Raw genomic sequence first — 15,475 nt, forward strand, 5'->3', positions numbered from 1 at the left:
GTCAAACGCCAAAATGTCGCCCAAAGTCTATACATCTATACAAATCCATAACAGCCGCCTTTTTGTTTTGTGTCTAAGCAGCTGTGGCGGTAATCAATCTCCCACCAGAGACAGCAGGGAGCGTGTTTCTGTTCCTCTCTTCGGCTTCTGCAAGTTGCTCTGCAATCAAGACCTCCTTGGCTGCCTTCTGATTCAGCCAGCTGAGGTATGTCTGCCAGCCAACAGCAATGCAACCCGAGAACACGTTCCGGAACTGCGCTGGGACATACATGAAGCTGAATGCCGTGACAGCAGGCCATAGCTTCACGCTATTTTGAATACTGACTGGGAGAGCCTTCTTCAATCGCTCCCACGTCTCATCAAGTGTAGCGCCAGCGAGAAGCGAGTGCACGCTGAAGAAGTATGTATTGAAGACAGGAGTGAAGAAAGTCTGTTGAACAACGACCTTGGTCAGGATCGAGAGGATTTTGCTGGAATAGTTGAAGTTGTTGCTGAGGAATGCAAACCTGTACATGCACATTAGTATATTTGTATTCAACCCCGAGCCTGAATCTCCCAACTCACCATTTATAAGATGGAATACTAGATCCAATTCCAACACAAAGATGTCGCAAAGTTCGGTAAGGATCATATCCAGCCGTGACAGTCTCTTGTTCTTCCTCATTCGCCTCCACCTCCGCTCCCTCCTTTCCAGATGCCGATACCTCGGCGGGAAACATCAGCTGCGCACTCAGATCACCACACAGGTAGATAATGACCGAGCTCCAAAGCTGAGTCGCATACGGCTTGCGGTCTTGTGCGCGCGCATACCATCGCCCAAACTTCCCAACCGGTCCAGCCATTATGACATTGCGAAGTCCACGCGATCGCACGACTGCGCCGCCCGCCGGCACCGATTGTGGAGGTGTTGACGCATGAGATTGTGACTGGGCATTCTCGAGCTTGCTATTCTCCGCGGGGTTCTTGTGTCCATTTTTGGCGGAGTCGGAGGTATGTCGGTGTTGCGGGCGTCGGTGTAGCGATCTGGGGTTTATCGGGCGGCGGGCCTGGATCGGGGCCCTGGACATGGGCCCAGTCTGAATGAAACGCGTATCCAAAGCCCACGTGAATATTCACAGAAAGTAAGGAATGAAAGGGAGAAATTGAAATCGAGATGTGATTTTTAATCGCTATTGCGCGATAAGAGTCAGCCGAAAGTCGGGTGAAAACAGTGCCGGACGCTGGACCCGATTGGCGCTTGATTCGGTGTGGCACCGATCCCCGGAGTCGCATGCCCCAAGGGGTGAACTACTGTGAACTACTACGAACGGCTGGGAACAAGATACAGTATGAGAGGGCTGCTCTTTTGTCTCCTGCTATTCGGAGTACGCGAGGACTATAGCTAAGATCATGATCAGATTGTACTACTCATCCTCAATGTAGTTGATACTCTACAAGAAAGAAAAACAAAAAAAAATGCTCATAGGGGGGGGTCGAACCCTCAACCTTCGCCATACGAGTTCCCTTTCGGGAGACCAATATAAGAGCGACGATCTGCCAATTGATCTATACGAGCTTTTGGCAAGATTTTGCCCCCATTTGACGCATCTTGTACTTGCCCGCCATCTCCATACCTGTCACTCCACAATTCTCTACTGCTGCTGTTGCGGAAGCACTTTGGATTGAAATACCACACGGAAAATATGGGAGAGAATCGATGCGCACGGGTTAAGAACAAAATTATTAAAGGACTGAATGGTGACAAGGTCACATACAATCCACAGTTAGGAGAGAAAAAAATCATTTTTTTCTCTCGGATCACGTGTGGGCCCACCTGGAAGTAAAGTTTCCTGGTCCGCCATTTAGGAGTATGAACGTTGGGTATGCATGTTCCAGTAGTACTAGGTAGTGCTTTGGTGTCTTTCGAATTTGGGTATTGGGTTGGTAATTGGCAACGCCCCAGTGTTCTAAGGTTTATATGTGTATTCCATGTTCAAGTCGCTTGGTGACCTTCCAAAGCTTGGTAAATGTGATTCTGAGGTGGGATATATAAATGTATTATGTTCAGTACTGTGGCATGACACAACAAATAAAATGACTATAAATGCGTAAGTTTTCAAACTTCCAACCTTGGAACTACCATGGAACATTGGCTACGGATAATGTTTCAGATGGAAAATGTACTAAATAGTTGAAAATAATTCTAAAACAAAAGCAGACCCAAACTCCAGCTACATACAGCAAATGCATCATATAAAACATCAGTCGGGAAACCAAACCCCACCAGGCCAGTGTCCAAGGATATCGACACATGGCACAAAGTGAGATAAGCTCGGGTATCAAATCAAAGTATGCACATGCAAGGCTTTTTTTTTGTGTGTGGGGGGGTGTAGTGTGAGAGGTCAATATAAACTAAGATTAGAGCAACGCCATGTATAACGGCGATTCCTCGAGAGTAAAAAAAGGGGACGCAAACAAGCTGCACAGCAGCTTATTGCTTAAAAGATTCACGAGTATTGACACGGTCAATATCATAGGGGTTTCCCTCGTAGGTGACAGTGCGATGCATCGAGCCAGCTGTGCGAGTCGACGCAACAGACTGGGCGCGGCTGCGGATCCGCTGCGAAGGAACGGCAGCGGCGTTGGCCTCATCATCGGAATCACTGGAAAGTGAGCCTTCGGCGCCTGGGGCCTCGGTGCGATCGTAGCTGACTTTTTCGTCTTCGACGGGTTCCGTTGTGGCTTGTTCCTGGATTTTGCGCATGAAGGCATCGGACTGGGCGGCAAACTTGCAGCGTGTGCGGATGGCAGGACCGTATTTGTAGAATAGGAAGGGGAATGGCACGCAGGCGAGAGCTAGGAAGGCGGGAATGCTGGATGCCCAGTGGATACCGAGATTTTGGTACATGTATGTGGTGAATAGAGGGAAGGCGGCACCGAAGAGGGATCGGATAACGGAGTTGGCGGCCAAAACGGAGGCGGCGAAGATGGTGTAGGCGTCGATGAGGTAGTTCATGATACTCAGGAAAACAAGGACCATTCCGAAACCGAAGGGAACACCGGCTGCGATGCTGACCATGAAGTGGATGGAGGTGTAGTTGGTCCAGGCGAACCAGAAAAGGCCAATGGGGATAGCAACGGATGCGATGAGACACGGTGGGAGACGAGCTTCTGGCGGAGCGAAACCGTTGTGCTCTTCAGAGGTCTTGACGTAGCGTTTGTTATCCCAGAGGGAGTATGCGACAGCCATAAGCATGCCAACCATAATTCCGAGGAAGGCCAGGCCACTGATACCCTGACTCCAGCCACGGTGCTCTTGGTAGACGATAGGGAAGGCGGCAAACATCATGTACAAGGTACCGTAGACGATAGCCATGTAAAGAGACAACAAAAACACAATAGGCTCACGGAACAAGAGAACCCAAGGACGGGAGAGCGAAATCTTGAATGAGTTCTTGAGGGATACCTTGCCCTGGTCAATCTCGATTTTGCTGCGGTAAATCTTACCCGTCAGCTTGGAGAGCTTCTCTGCGCGGCGACGGAGAAGCACAGGCGCGTAGGTTTCGGGGATAACCAGCGAGCCAATAATCCAGACTGCGCCAGAAAACGCCGCCAGGAAACCCATAACCCACTGCCAGCCACCATCGCTCATACCAATAAAGCCACCGGCGATAGGACCGATAACAGGACCGAGGAAGGGTGCAGCGGCGAACAAGCTCATAGCGACACCGCGCTGTTTAGCGGGGAACATATCGGCGATAACTCCACCGGCGTTGGTCAATGGCGAGGATCCGAAAGAACCAGCGAAGAATCGAAGAATGATCAGGGTCCATGCGTTCTTGGAGCCCGCGACACCGGCGTTGAAAGCTGTGAGAGCGGCGTAGGTGGTGATGAACAGAATTTGACGGCCAAAGAGCTCACTCAATGGAGCCCAAAGCAAAGGACCAATCTATAGACCAATGTTAGTATTTGCAGACCCATTGCGCAATGCCCAATATAGAGACGAAAGCTTACAGCGAAACCCAAAACGAAGAGCGAAACACCCAGCGTAGCCAGTTCCTGTCCGATATTGAAATCCGCCATGATTTCCTGAATACCACCAGTGTAGGCCGATGAAACCAGAGAAACCGCCAAAGTCGCAATCGCCACAACCATGGTGAAGGTCCACTTCTTCACCTCACTGAAATTCATCGGGTTGCGGGGGTCATCGGGGATCCATGTTACAGCGAACGGATCATCATCCGTTCCTGAACCGGGGTATGGGTGGTCTAGGATTTGTTGTGTGACGACACCCTGATCAAAGACCAAGCGCCAGTATGGAATCTTTGTGGGGGCGGAGAATTCGATCTTCTCCGAGACCTGAGGTTTTGTGTCTGCCATAATGGGCAGTTTGTATATTGGAAGAAAGCTCGTCGGTGGAGTCAATGGGGACGGAGGCCGGGGACTGTTATGGAAAGCGCAAGACCCAGAAGCTCCGCTTGCGGGGAGGTTTTGAGGGGAAAGCAAATGTATGCTTTGGAGCAAAGGAATGCTCAGGTGAGCTGTGGTAGTTGGGGGGGGTAAGTACGGAGTAGATGGTGCAGAGCTGCAGGGACCCCTTTTATTATAAAGGAACCTTGGAAATGGATTCATGGTCTTGTGGCGCATTCGAGAAATTTTCTCAATTGCATAGCTTTTATGAAAAAGGCCCATTATGCAAACACAGTGGGAATAAAAAAGTGGACATAAGTGGATCTTAGGCTATCTCCGTCGCAAAACTCTGGGTCCCGGTTTCGAGGTTATCTTATAGACCCATTATTGTTATGACTTGTAGCTCTCCATTTTCAATAACTTCGGGGATTTTTGTCTCGTTTGTGATATCTTAGCACCGAGTCGCTTTTGACTGTTCACGCAGAGTATGCCTGTGGTATACAGATGCATCAGCGTTGTACCCGTTTGCTGCCACGTGTGCCACGTGACTTATGAAAGTTATGCCAAGCTGACACTCGGCTATGCGGCATCGGCCTGATTGGTCGGAAGATTTTGACTCACGCACCTTCCGTCTGTTTTCGGTTTCAGAACAACCCCGGAGATACCCCGCTGAATAATGTTGAACTCAAAAGTTCACCTGTTTCAAATATTCTTGCTCCGGGAATTTATCTCTTTGCACCGGAAGGACCTCTTTAACTCAGCAGTTGTGGCTAAACTGCAACTATGGACCAGGCATTAACATTGGAGCTGCCCAAGTCTGACTACGGAGAATGTTGCACATACTCCGTAATGTCGTGGGGGCCGTGCATAAGTCAGCCGGGTTTGGACCATCCGGGTGGGCATCTGTATCGGTTCCTCCCGAAGCTTCATTGGGGCCACAGGGGCCAGAGCCTATTAAACTCGAACCCGGATCTAATGATCCCACAAGGCTGTAAGAATACAATCTCCGACATTTATGCTATCAGAGTTATGCTCTCATGGCCGACTGATTACATAGCATAGTGCGCAAGCCTGGGGTGATTATCAACCATCAGATGAACTTGCTGGATTGGGTACGAGTAAGCAGCTTCTATCACTTTCTGACGCAGATCCTACAACCCACGCCCGGGGACTTTCCGATGACCGGTGTAGATGATCGTCGGTCTTTCCCCTCTTGCCCTCCATGGCGCTTCACTGTGTCACATCCTACGGGGTACACTGTAGATGGAAATTGCTTGAGAGGCCTGCAGCTGGCCAAATCACAAGTTGAGGAAGACTCAATCTGAAACGAAGGCCTTGAATATTGCTGGGAACCGTCAGAGCCCTTGCATCTCTCACAACTTGCAATAGACCAACTGTAGCACGCTTTCAGGGGATCAGCAAACACAACTCCAATGCGCAGTGGGGGAAAATGCCCCAAACCTTGATTACTTTTGGGGGCCATGGGGGGCCTTGGACGCAGCTTACCTTATGATTGTGTCAACAATGGGTGAGAAGGAATGTCATACGCGTAATTGTACTTTCGGTGAACTCCCAAGGCTCACAGAACTACTGTAGCATGGCATAAAAGTGATAGCATAATTATGAAATGTTACGAATGATACCCCACTGATGCTCAGGTGATTCTCTTATCCCAAGTACTTTGTTATTCCCAGACGCTGATCCAAAATCACCAAGCCAGAAGCAAAAATGATGCATAACATCTGAATCGAAGATTGAGTACACAAATGTGCTAGCGCATTCCAAGATTAGATACTCGGAAGAACCCGAGAGATCAAGCAAGACATAAAAGGTCTAGCCATACTCCGTATAGACTAGGAATCAATTGCCGAGGTTCGTACCACACGGACATGATGGAGCCGGGTGGCTTGCAGAGAGAGATTTGGAAAAAATAAAGCCACATGGAGGATACAGAGGGTGTTCCACGCCACTTCCAAATCTAGAATTTTCCACCCTCCGTGCTCCACGCTCTATTTTGGCCTGAGGCGTATAAACCCGTTACAGACTCCACTTTGTCATGAAGGTACTTCTGCTGCCGGAGGATGTGACCTTGATCTTAATGTTCCGGCGGGTTTAGACAGCTAAAATCTTGTACGGTGTATCTTCAGTCAGTGAGGTAGCTGAATTCTCAATTTTGACTCCTAAAAGTTTCTTAGGAAAAGAAGATCAGAGAAACAAAATGGTCACTGAAGTATCTTCAGACCCACCTCAGACAAAAAATATCCGACATTGACACCTGAAGAATGTGGTCGACACCACTCCGACCTTGTACACTTGTACTCTTAACCAAGGGCTTCTGCTCTCGATGCCACAAGTCCAAATGACAGGAGATTTTGAGAGAAGGGTTCAGAAATTTACGAATTTATTGAAATTGAACGATCTAATCACAAAAAGCTCTCTAATTGCGGTTGACTACACATCTCATTCATTACTACACGTACAGAATCTCCAGTCGGTCGGCGATTACGATGATGTGATCTTGATCCCTCCCGCTTGAGTCATACAATACGAGGGGCACTTCATTGATTTCGCCACATGAATGAAATCTCGGCCAACTCCCTGGGGCTTGCTTTGTATGTAGAAACACCCCCTGTAGTACGGTCAGAATGAGATCATACGAGGTTGCGACCGTTTCGGTAGTGTCTCAGCCATCATGTTGTCGGGTTCTTGGATGGGGCGGGTAGAGAGTCATTGGATTGCGTAGTGTGTCACACGGCTGATGTGTCCTAGTGCTCAGGTGTTGGACCGGGTGTGCGAAGTGAGTTCTGTGTCATCGGGGAAACCTTCCGGCGAATTTCGAGGTGGGTGGGGACGGTGATGCGGCTGGGCTTTGAAGTCCATTGATCTTGGACCTGGAACTCGCGATTGGAGTAGCGTTCATCGAAGAGGATCGTCAGGATGGGACAGTCATGCACCGTTGGGATCTCAAGTCAAGTCGAAATGAGCGAAGGGACACTGCGCAACTGTCGTGGTCCTAAGGATGCGAGGCTCGAACTCGCGTCGGGCGCGTCTCGTGCTTACATTTACATTTTACTGGAAGAGAAAAGAATTTGAATCATAAAAGACTGCATTTAAGCGTCTTGCCATGAGATGATGCGCGCTAAGGCATCATGTTAAGAGGGAGCCCCATAATGTACATGCCCATGGCTGATCCAACCGACTGCGGTGGAAGGCAGTAACATTGATAAAAAGCAAAATTGCAAAGCAACCCGGTTCCGAAACCCATTGATATTTGAAAGCAAACCCATCATGTATCGCCGATTGTCATGATAAAAAGATAAAAAAGAAACCCCATGATCGCCTATCTGAAAACCAGCTCGTGAAAAGAAACAAATTACGAGCGCTCGCCACGGAGACGACGGGCAAGCTGGATGTCCTTGGACTGGATGGTGACACGCTTGGCGTGGATGGCGCACAGGTTGGTGTCCTCGAAGAGGGAGACGAGGTAAGCCTCAACGGACTCCTGGAGAGCACCGATGGCGGAGGACTGGAAGCGGAGATCGGACTTGAAGTCCTGGGCGATCTCACGAACCAGACGCTGGAAGGGGAGCTTGCGGATCAGAAGCTCAGTGGACTTCTGGTAGCGACGGATCTCACGGAGAGCGACGGTACCTGCAGTGGACTGTTAAAAGGATGTTCCAAGTGGGTGCAAGTGGATTTGTCTTCAGTGGGAACTTACCGGGCTTGTAGCGGTGAGGCTTCTTGACACCTCCGGTGGAGGGGGCGGCCTTGCGGGCAGCCTTGGAAGCGAGCTGCTTGCGGGGAGCCTTGCCACCAGTGGACTTACCTATTGAAGTTGTTAGCAATCGATGTTTGGGGAAAGACGCGTCAACGCGTTTCAACACGTCCGCCACCGCGGTCACATGATGCTTCAGAAGCGACAGCGACAGTGAGGCGAACTGATGAAATGCGATGGAATGAAGTCATTGGAGGGGAAATACTAACGGGCAGTCTGCTTGGTACGAGCCATCTTTGATGATAGACTTGATAAAAAGTTGGTTGGTGATGAAGGTTGTTGGAGTGGATGAGGAAGGGAAAAGAGAAGTGGGCGGGGGAAGAGTATTTGTAGGGAAGAGGGGGGGATTGATCTGGGAGTGACGAGTGAACGAATCAGGGGACGTGCCTTCCAGATCAGAATCAGTGCGCAGGAGCCTGCGTACACCAGAGCCTGATTTGCACTGCTTTCTGATTGGCTGCACTGGATCAGAGCATTTGGTTCTGCCACTAAGCGAGTCACGGGCCAATGAGAGTGCAGGATCACGGACTATAGAATGCTCAACCCTTGAATTCTTGATCTTACCACCAAAGGAGGCTGGAACTATGATCAGAGCAATGGAAGGTATTCAGCATGTTTTGATGAGTATTCTACCTTAGTTTTTTTATTGGATTTACATTTTTGGTGGCGAACCGAAGGAGGATCAGAAACACGCTGCGGCAAAGTTGGCGTTCCGACTCTGGGGTCTCCCGGCAGATCAGACCAGTCCGTGATCCTGCCCTCTCATTGGTCGGCTCCATTCTTAGCGCCTGATTTCCCAGTCGTCGTGCATTCCCTCCCTCATACAAATATCCCACTTCCCAATCCTCTCTAATCCTTCTTTTCTCAACAACTCCATCGACAACCACTTGGTTACTCCACACTACTCTATCTTCAAACCCTTTTTTTTCTAATCCACATTCAAGATGTCTGGCCGTAAGTTGATCACCTCATCTCGCTTCTTCTGAACGCGTTCTAACGCGTCTCTCAGGTGGAAAGGGTGGCAAGGGACTCGGAAAGGGTGGCGCCAAGCGTCACCGCAAGATTTTGCGCGACAACATCCAGGGTATCACCAAGCCCGCTATCCGTCGTCTCGCACGTCGTGGTGGTGTCAAGCGTATCTCCGCTATGATCTACGAGGAGACCCGCGGTGTCCTCAAGACCTTCCTCGAGGGTGTCATCCGTGACGCTGTCACCTACACTGAGCACGCCAAGCGCAAGACTGTCACTTCCCTTGACGTTGTCTACGCTCTCAAGCGCCAGGGCCGTAAGTTTCAACGCGTCTTCCTGTTTCCAATCGCGTCTAACCATCTCTCTTGCAGGTACCCTCTACGGTTTCGGTGGCTAAACAATTTGTGCTTTTTCTTTTCCGGCTGGTTTACGGTATGACGGGACGTTGGGGTGTTCTCTGATTTATTTTACTACAATCGTCATGGGTCTCTGGGTTTGCTTTTCATAACACTCGATTACCACTATTGCGCGTCCACTACGGGTCTGCTAGTGTTCGCTTCTGAGCTTTTCTGTATCATAGCGGCCTTTCTTCATTACGGCTGGCACCATGGACATGGTGGGATCAAGCACTCAAGTGCGATCCGATACGAATACAATCAAAACTTGATACAAATAATTCATCTTGTGCTGTTCCTTTGTAGCTTGGGGCTTGTGTCTGTTGTGGTCTTCGGTCGCGTCTGATGCAACGCGTGTTCTACATATTGTTTTTCCGTATTGTCATGTTCTAAATGCTCACATGGTGGGACTTGACGCGTCGTATCTTGTACCTTGCAGTATCAAACTCGATATTGACTTGCCGCATCACTGGTTACTGTATTCTTATAACACGACACGGTCTTTGCTAGTCCCACGGCCCCAGTAATGTTGCCATGTAGTTTTCTTCCTTCGTTGTACCACGTAAGTTTTGAGCCGACCGCGGGGTTTGTCCTGTTAGTTTTGCATTAGCCGTGAAGTCACCGACTGGTGATGGCCAATAAATCCAGCCCATTTCCATGGATGTCAAATCTGAACTTGTAGTGATGGTGCAATTGAATGACTCTACCTTCGGATTCTCGTATTGAACTTGTTGATTATGAACATTTCGAAAATCGTGTTGGGTTGTGGTAGAAAATTGGTAGGGTTCTCAATATATATCCCTCTTGCATTACTATGGAACAACAATTATTTTGCAGTCAGGAGCCACGTTATCTAAATTGCAGTCTACGGTGTCTCTAGCTGTTCCCAAATTTACAATGAGACTATTGAATATCCATTTGACCAAGTCATTGAACGACACAGGCTACCTGCGACGGACAAGTAGGAAGTTGCTACCAGGTGGAAGTTGAACCCCTCGAAACGGGGGTTCAACTTTTCTTGGCATTCAACAACTTTACCCCAAGTACCAAAATGACCAGATTATATGCAGTAAAAGGGAGTAAGAACTTGCTGATGCTAGAAAAACAGGCTAAGCTAAAGTGAACAATCAAATAAACTCCAGAGAACACGGTCTGTTTATTGGAAATGGATGTTCAGCGCGCTATCCGAAGGCAGAGTTGAACCCCCCAAACCGGAGGTTCAACTCGCCTTGGCACTGCAATACTTGTTCTCGTCTGCATAGACATGCTCTGCACTCCATACGGAGCAGTGCTCCCTAGGTTGCCCGAATGGGATGCCTGCTTGCCTCCACATGCTTTCTTGATATTTCTTCATCGCTTAACCCCCCTACTATCTAGCACTTTGTTGCTTCTTCCTTCCTCACAATTACTTTCTCTGTCGAATGGTACCTTCTTGGCTAGTTGTTGCTAGAAGCATGCCTCCCTCACAGGCACCATATTGAATGAGATCCATTCACACCTCGTCATCCCCGAGGCCACCGCACAAAAAAGCACAGAGAGCGACATCTACACCAGCGGACACATACCATTCTGCCCCTCAATTCTCGATACACCCGAACAAGACCACCACGCACCGCCTCTCCGCCTGGGCCAGAAGAATGGTCGACCCATTACCATACCCCACAAATACGAAAACTGTCTGCGAACAGATCAAACCAAAAGGGCAGATATCTCCTGGTGCCCACAGGAGATGCCGAATGGTCGATCAAACAAGTGGCCAACTATCGCTGGCGCAGTGAGTGGCATGGTCAGAGCGTCGCACCAAGTTCTACTAAGATGACAAGCTCTGGATGGACGATCCGGATAGTTCTCGCCACTACAATCAGTGTGCTTCGCGACAAGACAAAACCAAGGACCGGAAACGAGGCCACAAAAAGCCACCGAAGAGCTCGCTGGTCATATCCAGGCGCACTGATACCCATCCGGCAACACGAATGGCTTTCAATAGAGCATCTCTTGGTCTCGAACGATTCAAAGACTTGAGACCCTAATGCGGATGTCGGTCGATTCTCATTGGCCCTCGGAGGCGGCCTTACCGACCGAAGAATGTAACGCCGATCTCTGGAATGCGACCTTAGATTCAAGTCATGATGTCGAACCGTCGCCTCACTATCTGTTCCTGGGAATCGCAAATAATCTGGGTCAGGGGAAATCCGGTTCTGGCCATGGGCGACGGGGTTCGCCAATTCGAGCATTTGCGAAGTGCAATTTTCGCAGCCAACGACGAAAGAATCCGAGCGAAACCAGATTGTTTGTTCACTATCACAATTCCATGATAATCAGTCAGTTTCCAAATGCTCAATGACTTGCTTTTTCATGCTCCGGTAATGTTCCCTGGCGGGTCCTCGTGCATTAGTTTCCTCCATGTGGGGAGCTGTCAGGATTCAGCCCCACTCCCGAGGTCTCGGCAGTAGACACCCTTGGAAAAGAATCAGATGTGGGTTTATTGTACCTTGCAACCAAGGTGACATTCAATGGAACATGAACCAAACAGTTGTCGGGGCTCATAAGTCGCGGGAGCCCCAATTTCAATCTGGAACCATATTACTTGACTTGTGAACAATTATCCAGGCACATACTTGTCATCCACTACGGCAATCATTACCCATTCCTCGGTTTGGATCGATTTAGATCTGATACGGAGTTACTATGCGTCTATTCACTACCTTTTTACTTACAGCCTGGGCTACCCTCGCCATCGCCCAGGATGCGCCAGCGACCACTCCCACAGGCGACTCCAAATGCGCTTCTCAAAAGTATGATCGTCGTTGCCAAGCTTGATAAAAGTCATCCACTGACTCATAACAGACTTGTAGACTCATGTGTCGCTGTCATGCACAAGGGGCTTGCAAAATGCCGAACAGATGACTGGGATTGCAAATGCTCTGGCGCTGCCAACATCGCCAAGTGAGTAGACAAACCTCTCTACACCAAACGACACAGTCGAGTTTGAATCATCAGTACTGATTAGCTTTCAAACAGCTGCTACGTGAATTGCTCGGAGGATGACGAAGCAGGCGTATCTGCAAGATCGTTGAGTGTAGGAAACTGCGCGACAGCAAACGCATTCGACCAGGGGGAAACTACCGTGGCGCCAACATGGACCCTACCAGGGTCAAACGCAGCCCAACCGACCGATACAGAAGCCAGCATCACTTCTGGAGGTAGTTCATCGACTACTACTGCTGGACCAACAAAGTCGCTGAAGGGACACGAAAAAGCGACTTCATCGGATAATGCTGCTCTTGTGAATGTTGCTGGAAGCTGGCTTGTGCTGACTGGACTGGGGCTGGGAATTTTTCTTTGAAGTCTCAAGCTATTAATGGATAGGAACATCTCAAATGAAACCGATTCAAACCAAAGACAGAAACTACTTCCCGAGAACGAGGTTATAGACGGGGTGGTGGTAATTCGGAGTGCGAACGATGTGATGAAGCCAAGTTACAGTCAAGTATGAGCAGCAAAGAACAAATGGGATGGAAACTAGATTCCCAGGTTCTACTGCAAGCTACGAAAGTCAAAACAATGATGGCGAAACTGTCCTTTCATTGACCACAAACTTCTCACAGAACATAAGCTCTCTTCCATGTCTCAGGGCCTCCCTTCTTGCGCAGCAAGCCCATCCCCTCATCTTCCGCCTCAAGGCAAGAGTAAATCATCCGGTCGATAGCCAGATTCATCTGTTTGGCGGAAACCGCGCCATTCTTCACCAGCCGGGTAAGGACGTCGTAAACCCACTGATGACAATCCCAGAACATCTCGTCGGGAGAGTTATTGAGGAGCGTCCAGGCGCAAATGCGTCTGATGTCAGCCGGTGTAAAGGAGTCGTTGATCATCCCCACGGGGATGCGGCTGACCAGGTTTTTGCTTTGGCCGGGCACGTAGTAGTCGAGGACCTCGAACTTGAAGATGCCCGGTTGGCCGACGATGTGCATGAGGTCGCCGGTGTTGTCGGGGAAGTGAAAGTAGAGGGCTGCGTGGCGCGCTTCTGCGTAGTCATCGGGAGTGGCGGAGTACACATGGATCCACGCCTGGGTGGGCATGTTGGTGGATGAAAAGAGAAGTTTGAGGTCAGGTGGGTTTTGGTTTGTGGGTTTGAGGCAGCGCAAGAATTTCCGAGAAGAGGGTTGCGCGAATGGTAGATGGAGTACGAGAGAGAGAAAGTGTTGAGATGAGTGTGGCATGTATAGTACTACGACGGGGAGGGTTATTATTGCGTATTCGCCGCACCTATTCTTGTCTATACAGTACCGCCAGCCCGTTTAAGGACAATGGTAAGCCTATCAAATGAATGGAAACACAATGGGAACCAGACTAAGGAGTTGTATAGGTTGCCCAATCAAAGACATTGTTTGCAATAAGGTTGTCCGGCTAGTCAGGAACAAAGAAAGCTTAAGCGGCACGAGACCCCCGCCCCACGGGTGCAGTCTCTAACCCTAGTTCGCCGGTGTCTTTTTTGAGGTCTTTTGTAATGTCCTTCCAACTGATCATTGAGTAATTACGATTGGTCGAATAAAGAGAGTCTTGGCTAGGCCGTGAATAGAGAATTAGGATTGGGGACTATAGCCGATGCTCAACACCGGTCTGTATAGTAAGCGAATCTCACTGTCGATCCGCATGCTTGGAAGCAATTTCATGTTTTTCCAACTGGAACTGCTGCTCCCGTCGACGCGCGACATCGCGCTGGAACCACGTTCCAATAGCAGCAAGAACACCTATGAACGTCTCCATTCCAATCAAAACACAAATCAGGACAAACCCGGCTCGAGTATTCATACAATCACGATCAAAGCCATGGGGGATCGTGGTTCCGTCAGCACCTGCTTTCCATTTGCAGGTCCAGCTCTGGAGTGTCTCGTTCTTGCTGAATCCAGCAGGGTGGCTTGAGGCGGGACGATAGATGATGAATAAAAGGGAGACAAGGGAAGTGACAAAGCCCGCGAGGGCCGAGGCCGAGGCGTAGATGTTCAGTGGTTTGATGCGAGAGTAGGGCTGGATCTATGTTAGCCATGCAACCAGAATGACGGGGAAGGGCATGACTACCGATGGCATGAGGGCAGTAACAATGTACACCATATTCAAAACGGCGACGATGCATCCACATGTGATTGCTGCGACTGTTGGGCGGAGGTCGAAGTTCAAGGGCCATAGGGCGAGACCGGCAGGTGCCCACTGCGAAGTGCTCTTATAGCGTCGCAGTGGCGGAGCCTCGCATGCAACGACGGCGACAGCGATGGCCAAGATCACAAATGAAAGAGCAAGTCTCAAGACATGAATGACGCGATTGCGTTTCAGAAACGTCGATTCTTCCATGTCGGACGAATAAGCACGGCCCGAGCCCGCAATTGACGAGATGGAAGTCATAATAGAAGAAGAGACCTTGTTGGGCAATATTGAAAGACAGAAAGGGCAGGAAATGGCGAGTGTGTCAGTTAATAAGTCCGCCAGCAAGGACCCTACTAGAAATAGATATCAAAGAACAAAGGAACCCTCAGGGATGGAAAAAGACAGGGAGGTATGATATTGAGACCCTTTCGTACGGAGTACAGAACAAGCAATAGCGAACAGGTGGGAAATGTAAGTCTGTGAAGGACTTGGCTAGGGTTTTATTCGAAGACCTGTTGGGTGAGCGCTTTGCTATCACAACGGCGACTGTCAAATGGGCGCGTATCCCGAAGACAATATTCAGCCCAGAATGTTGCATAAAGCCATATAGAACGCTTTGACGGGGGATCAACCATGCTGATTCGCCCCAGGTGCTAAATCAAACCCTCAAAAATGTCGGTGCAGAATTCCAAATGCAAGTTTGACTTCCGACCTGTGCATCCCCGAAGAGAAGATGTCTTGGCGGGCGCCAGTGTGCAGACTTGGCAGAGACATCGGCGAATAAGCACCGGCCAAGCGCCCT

The 15,475-nt window shown here is 49.5% G+C and overlaps 7 protein-coding genes across 7 annotated transcripts; 2 read left to right on the plus strand and 5 right to left on the minus strand.

Annotated features, from left to right (window-relative positions):
• Positions 1 to 73: 73 nt before the first annotated feature.
• N7506_006729 (Mpv17/PMP22 family protein) lies at positions 74 to 1,067 on the minus strand (the record flags this gene model as incomplete). Its single annotated transcript, XM_056956022.1, has 2 exons — positions 74 to 506; positions 565 to 1,067. 2 exons carry the CDS (start codon positions 1,065 to 1,067, stop codon positions 74 to 76), a joined length of 936 nt encoding a protein of 311 aa, XP_056810356.1.
• A 1,403-nt stretch (positions 1,068 to 2,470) lies between these two features.
• On the minus strand, positions 2,471 to 4,359 carry N7506_006730 (MFS transporter; the record flags this gene model as incomplete). Its single annotated transcript, XM_056956023.1, has 2 exons — positions 2,471 to 3,928; positions 3,994 to 4,359. The coding sequence occupies 2 exons, from the start codon at positions 4,357 to 4,359 to the stop codon at positions 2,471 to 2,473; spliced, it is 1,824 nt and encodes a 607-aa protein (XP_056810357.1).
• A 3,392-nt stretch (positions 4,360 to 7,751) lies between these two features.
• hhtA (histone H3) lies at positions 7,752 to 8,432 on the minus strand. Its single transcript, XM_056956024.1, has 3 exons — positions 8,374 to 8,432; positions 8,108 to 8,215; positions 7,752 to 8,040 (listed from the first exon to the last, which is right to left on the minus strand). Exons 1-3 carry the CDS (start codon positions 8,396 to 8,398, stop codon positions 7,763 to 7,765), a joined length of 411 nt encoding a protein of 136 aa, XP_056810358.1. The 5' UTR covers positions 8,399 to 8,432; the 3' UTR covers positions 7,752 to 7,762.
• A 676-nt stretch (positions 8,433 to 9,108) lies between these two features.
• N7506_006732 (histone H4) lies at positions 9,109 to 9,530 on the plus strand (the record flags this gene model as incomplete). The annotated part of the gene is made up of 3 exons (XM_056956025.1): positions 9,109 to 9,118; positions 9,174 to 9,449; positions 9,505 to 9,530. The coding sequence occupies 3 exons, from the start codon at positions 9,109 to 9,111 to the stop codon at positions 9,528 to 9,530; spliced, it is 312 nt and encodes a 103-aa protein (XP_056810359.1).
• Positions 9,531 to 12,274: 2,744 nt separating this feature from the next.
• On the plus strand, positions 12,275 to 12,874 carry N7506_006733 (uncharacterized protein; the record flags this gene model as incomplete). Its single annotated transcript, XM_056956026.1, has 2 exons — positions 12,275 to 12,474; positions 12,550 to 12,874. The coding sequence occupies 2 exons, from the start codon at positions 12,275 to 12,277 to the stop codon at positions 12,872 to 12,874; spliced, it is 525 nt and encodes a 174-aa protein (XP_056810360.1).
• A 256-nt stretch (positions 12,875 to 13,130) lies between these two features.
• Positions 13,131 to 13,610, minus strand: N7506_006734 (uncharacterized protein; the record flags this gene model as incomplete). Its single annotated transcript, XM_056956027.1, has 1 exon — positions 13,131 to 13,610. The coding sequence occupies one exon, from the start codon at positions 13,608 to 13,610 to the stop codon at positions 13,131 to 13,133; it is 480 nt and encodes a 159-aa protein (XP_056810361.1).
• Positions 13,611 to 14,169: 559 nt separating this feature from the next.
• N7506_006735 (uncharacterized protein) lies at positions 14,170 to 14,931 on the minus strand (the record flags this gene model as incomplete). Its single annotated transcript, XM_056956028.1, has 2 exons — positions 14,170 to 14,559; positions 14,611 to 14,931. The coding sequence occupies 2 exons, from the start codon at positions 14,929 to 14,931 to the stop codon at positions 14,170 to 14,172; spliced, it is 711 nt and encodes a 236-aa protein (XP_056810362.1).
• Positions 14,932 to 15,475: the final 544 nt, after the last annotated feature.

Source organism: Penicillium brevicompactum, assembly GCF_028827555.1.
Source record: "Penicillium brevicompactum strain IBT 35665 chromosome Unknown utg000005l_segment0_segment0, whole genome shotgun sequence".
In the NCBI taxonomy this organism is placed as follows: domain Eukaryota; kingdom Fungi; phylum Ascomycota; class Eurotiomycetes; order Eurotiales; family Aspergillaceae; genus Penicillium; species Penicillium brevicompactum.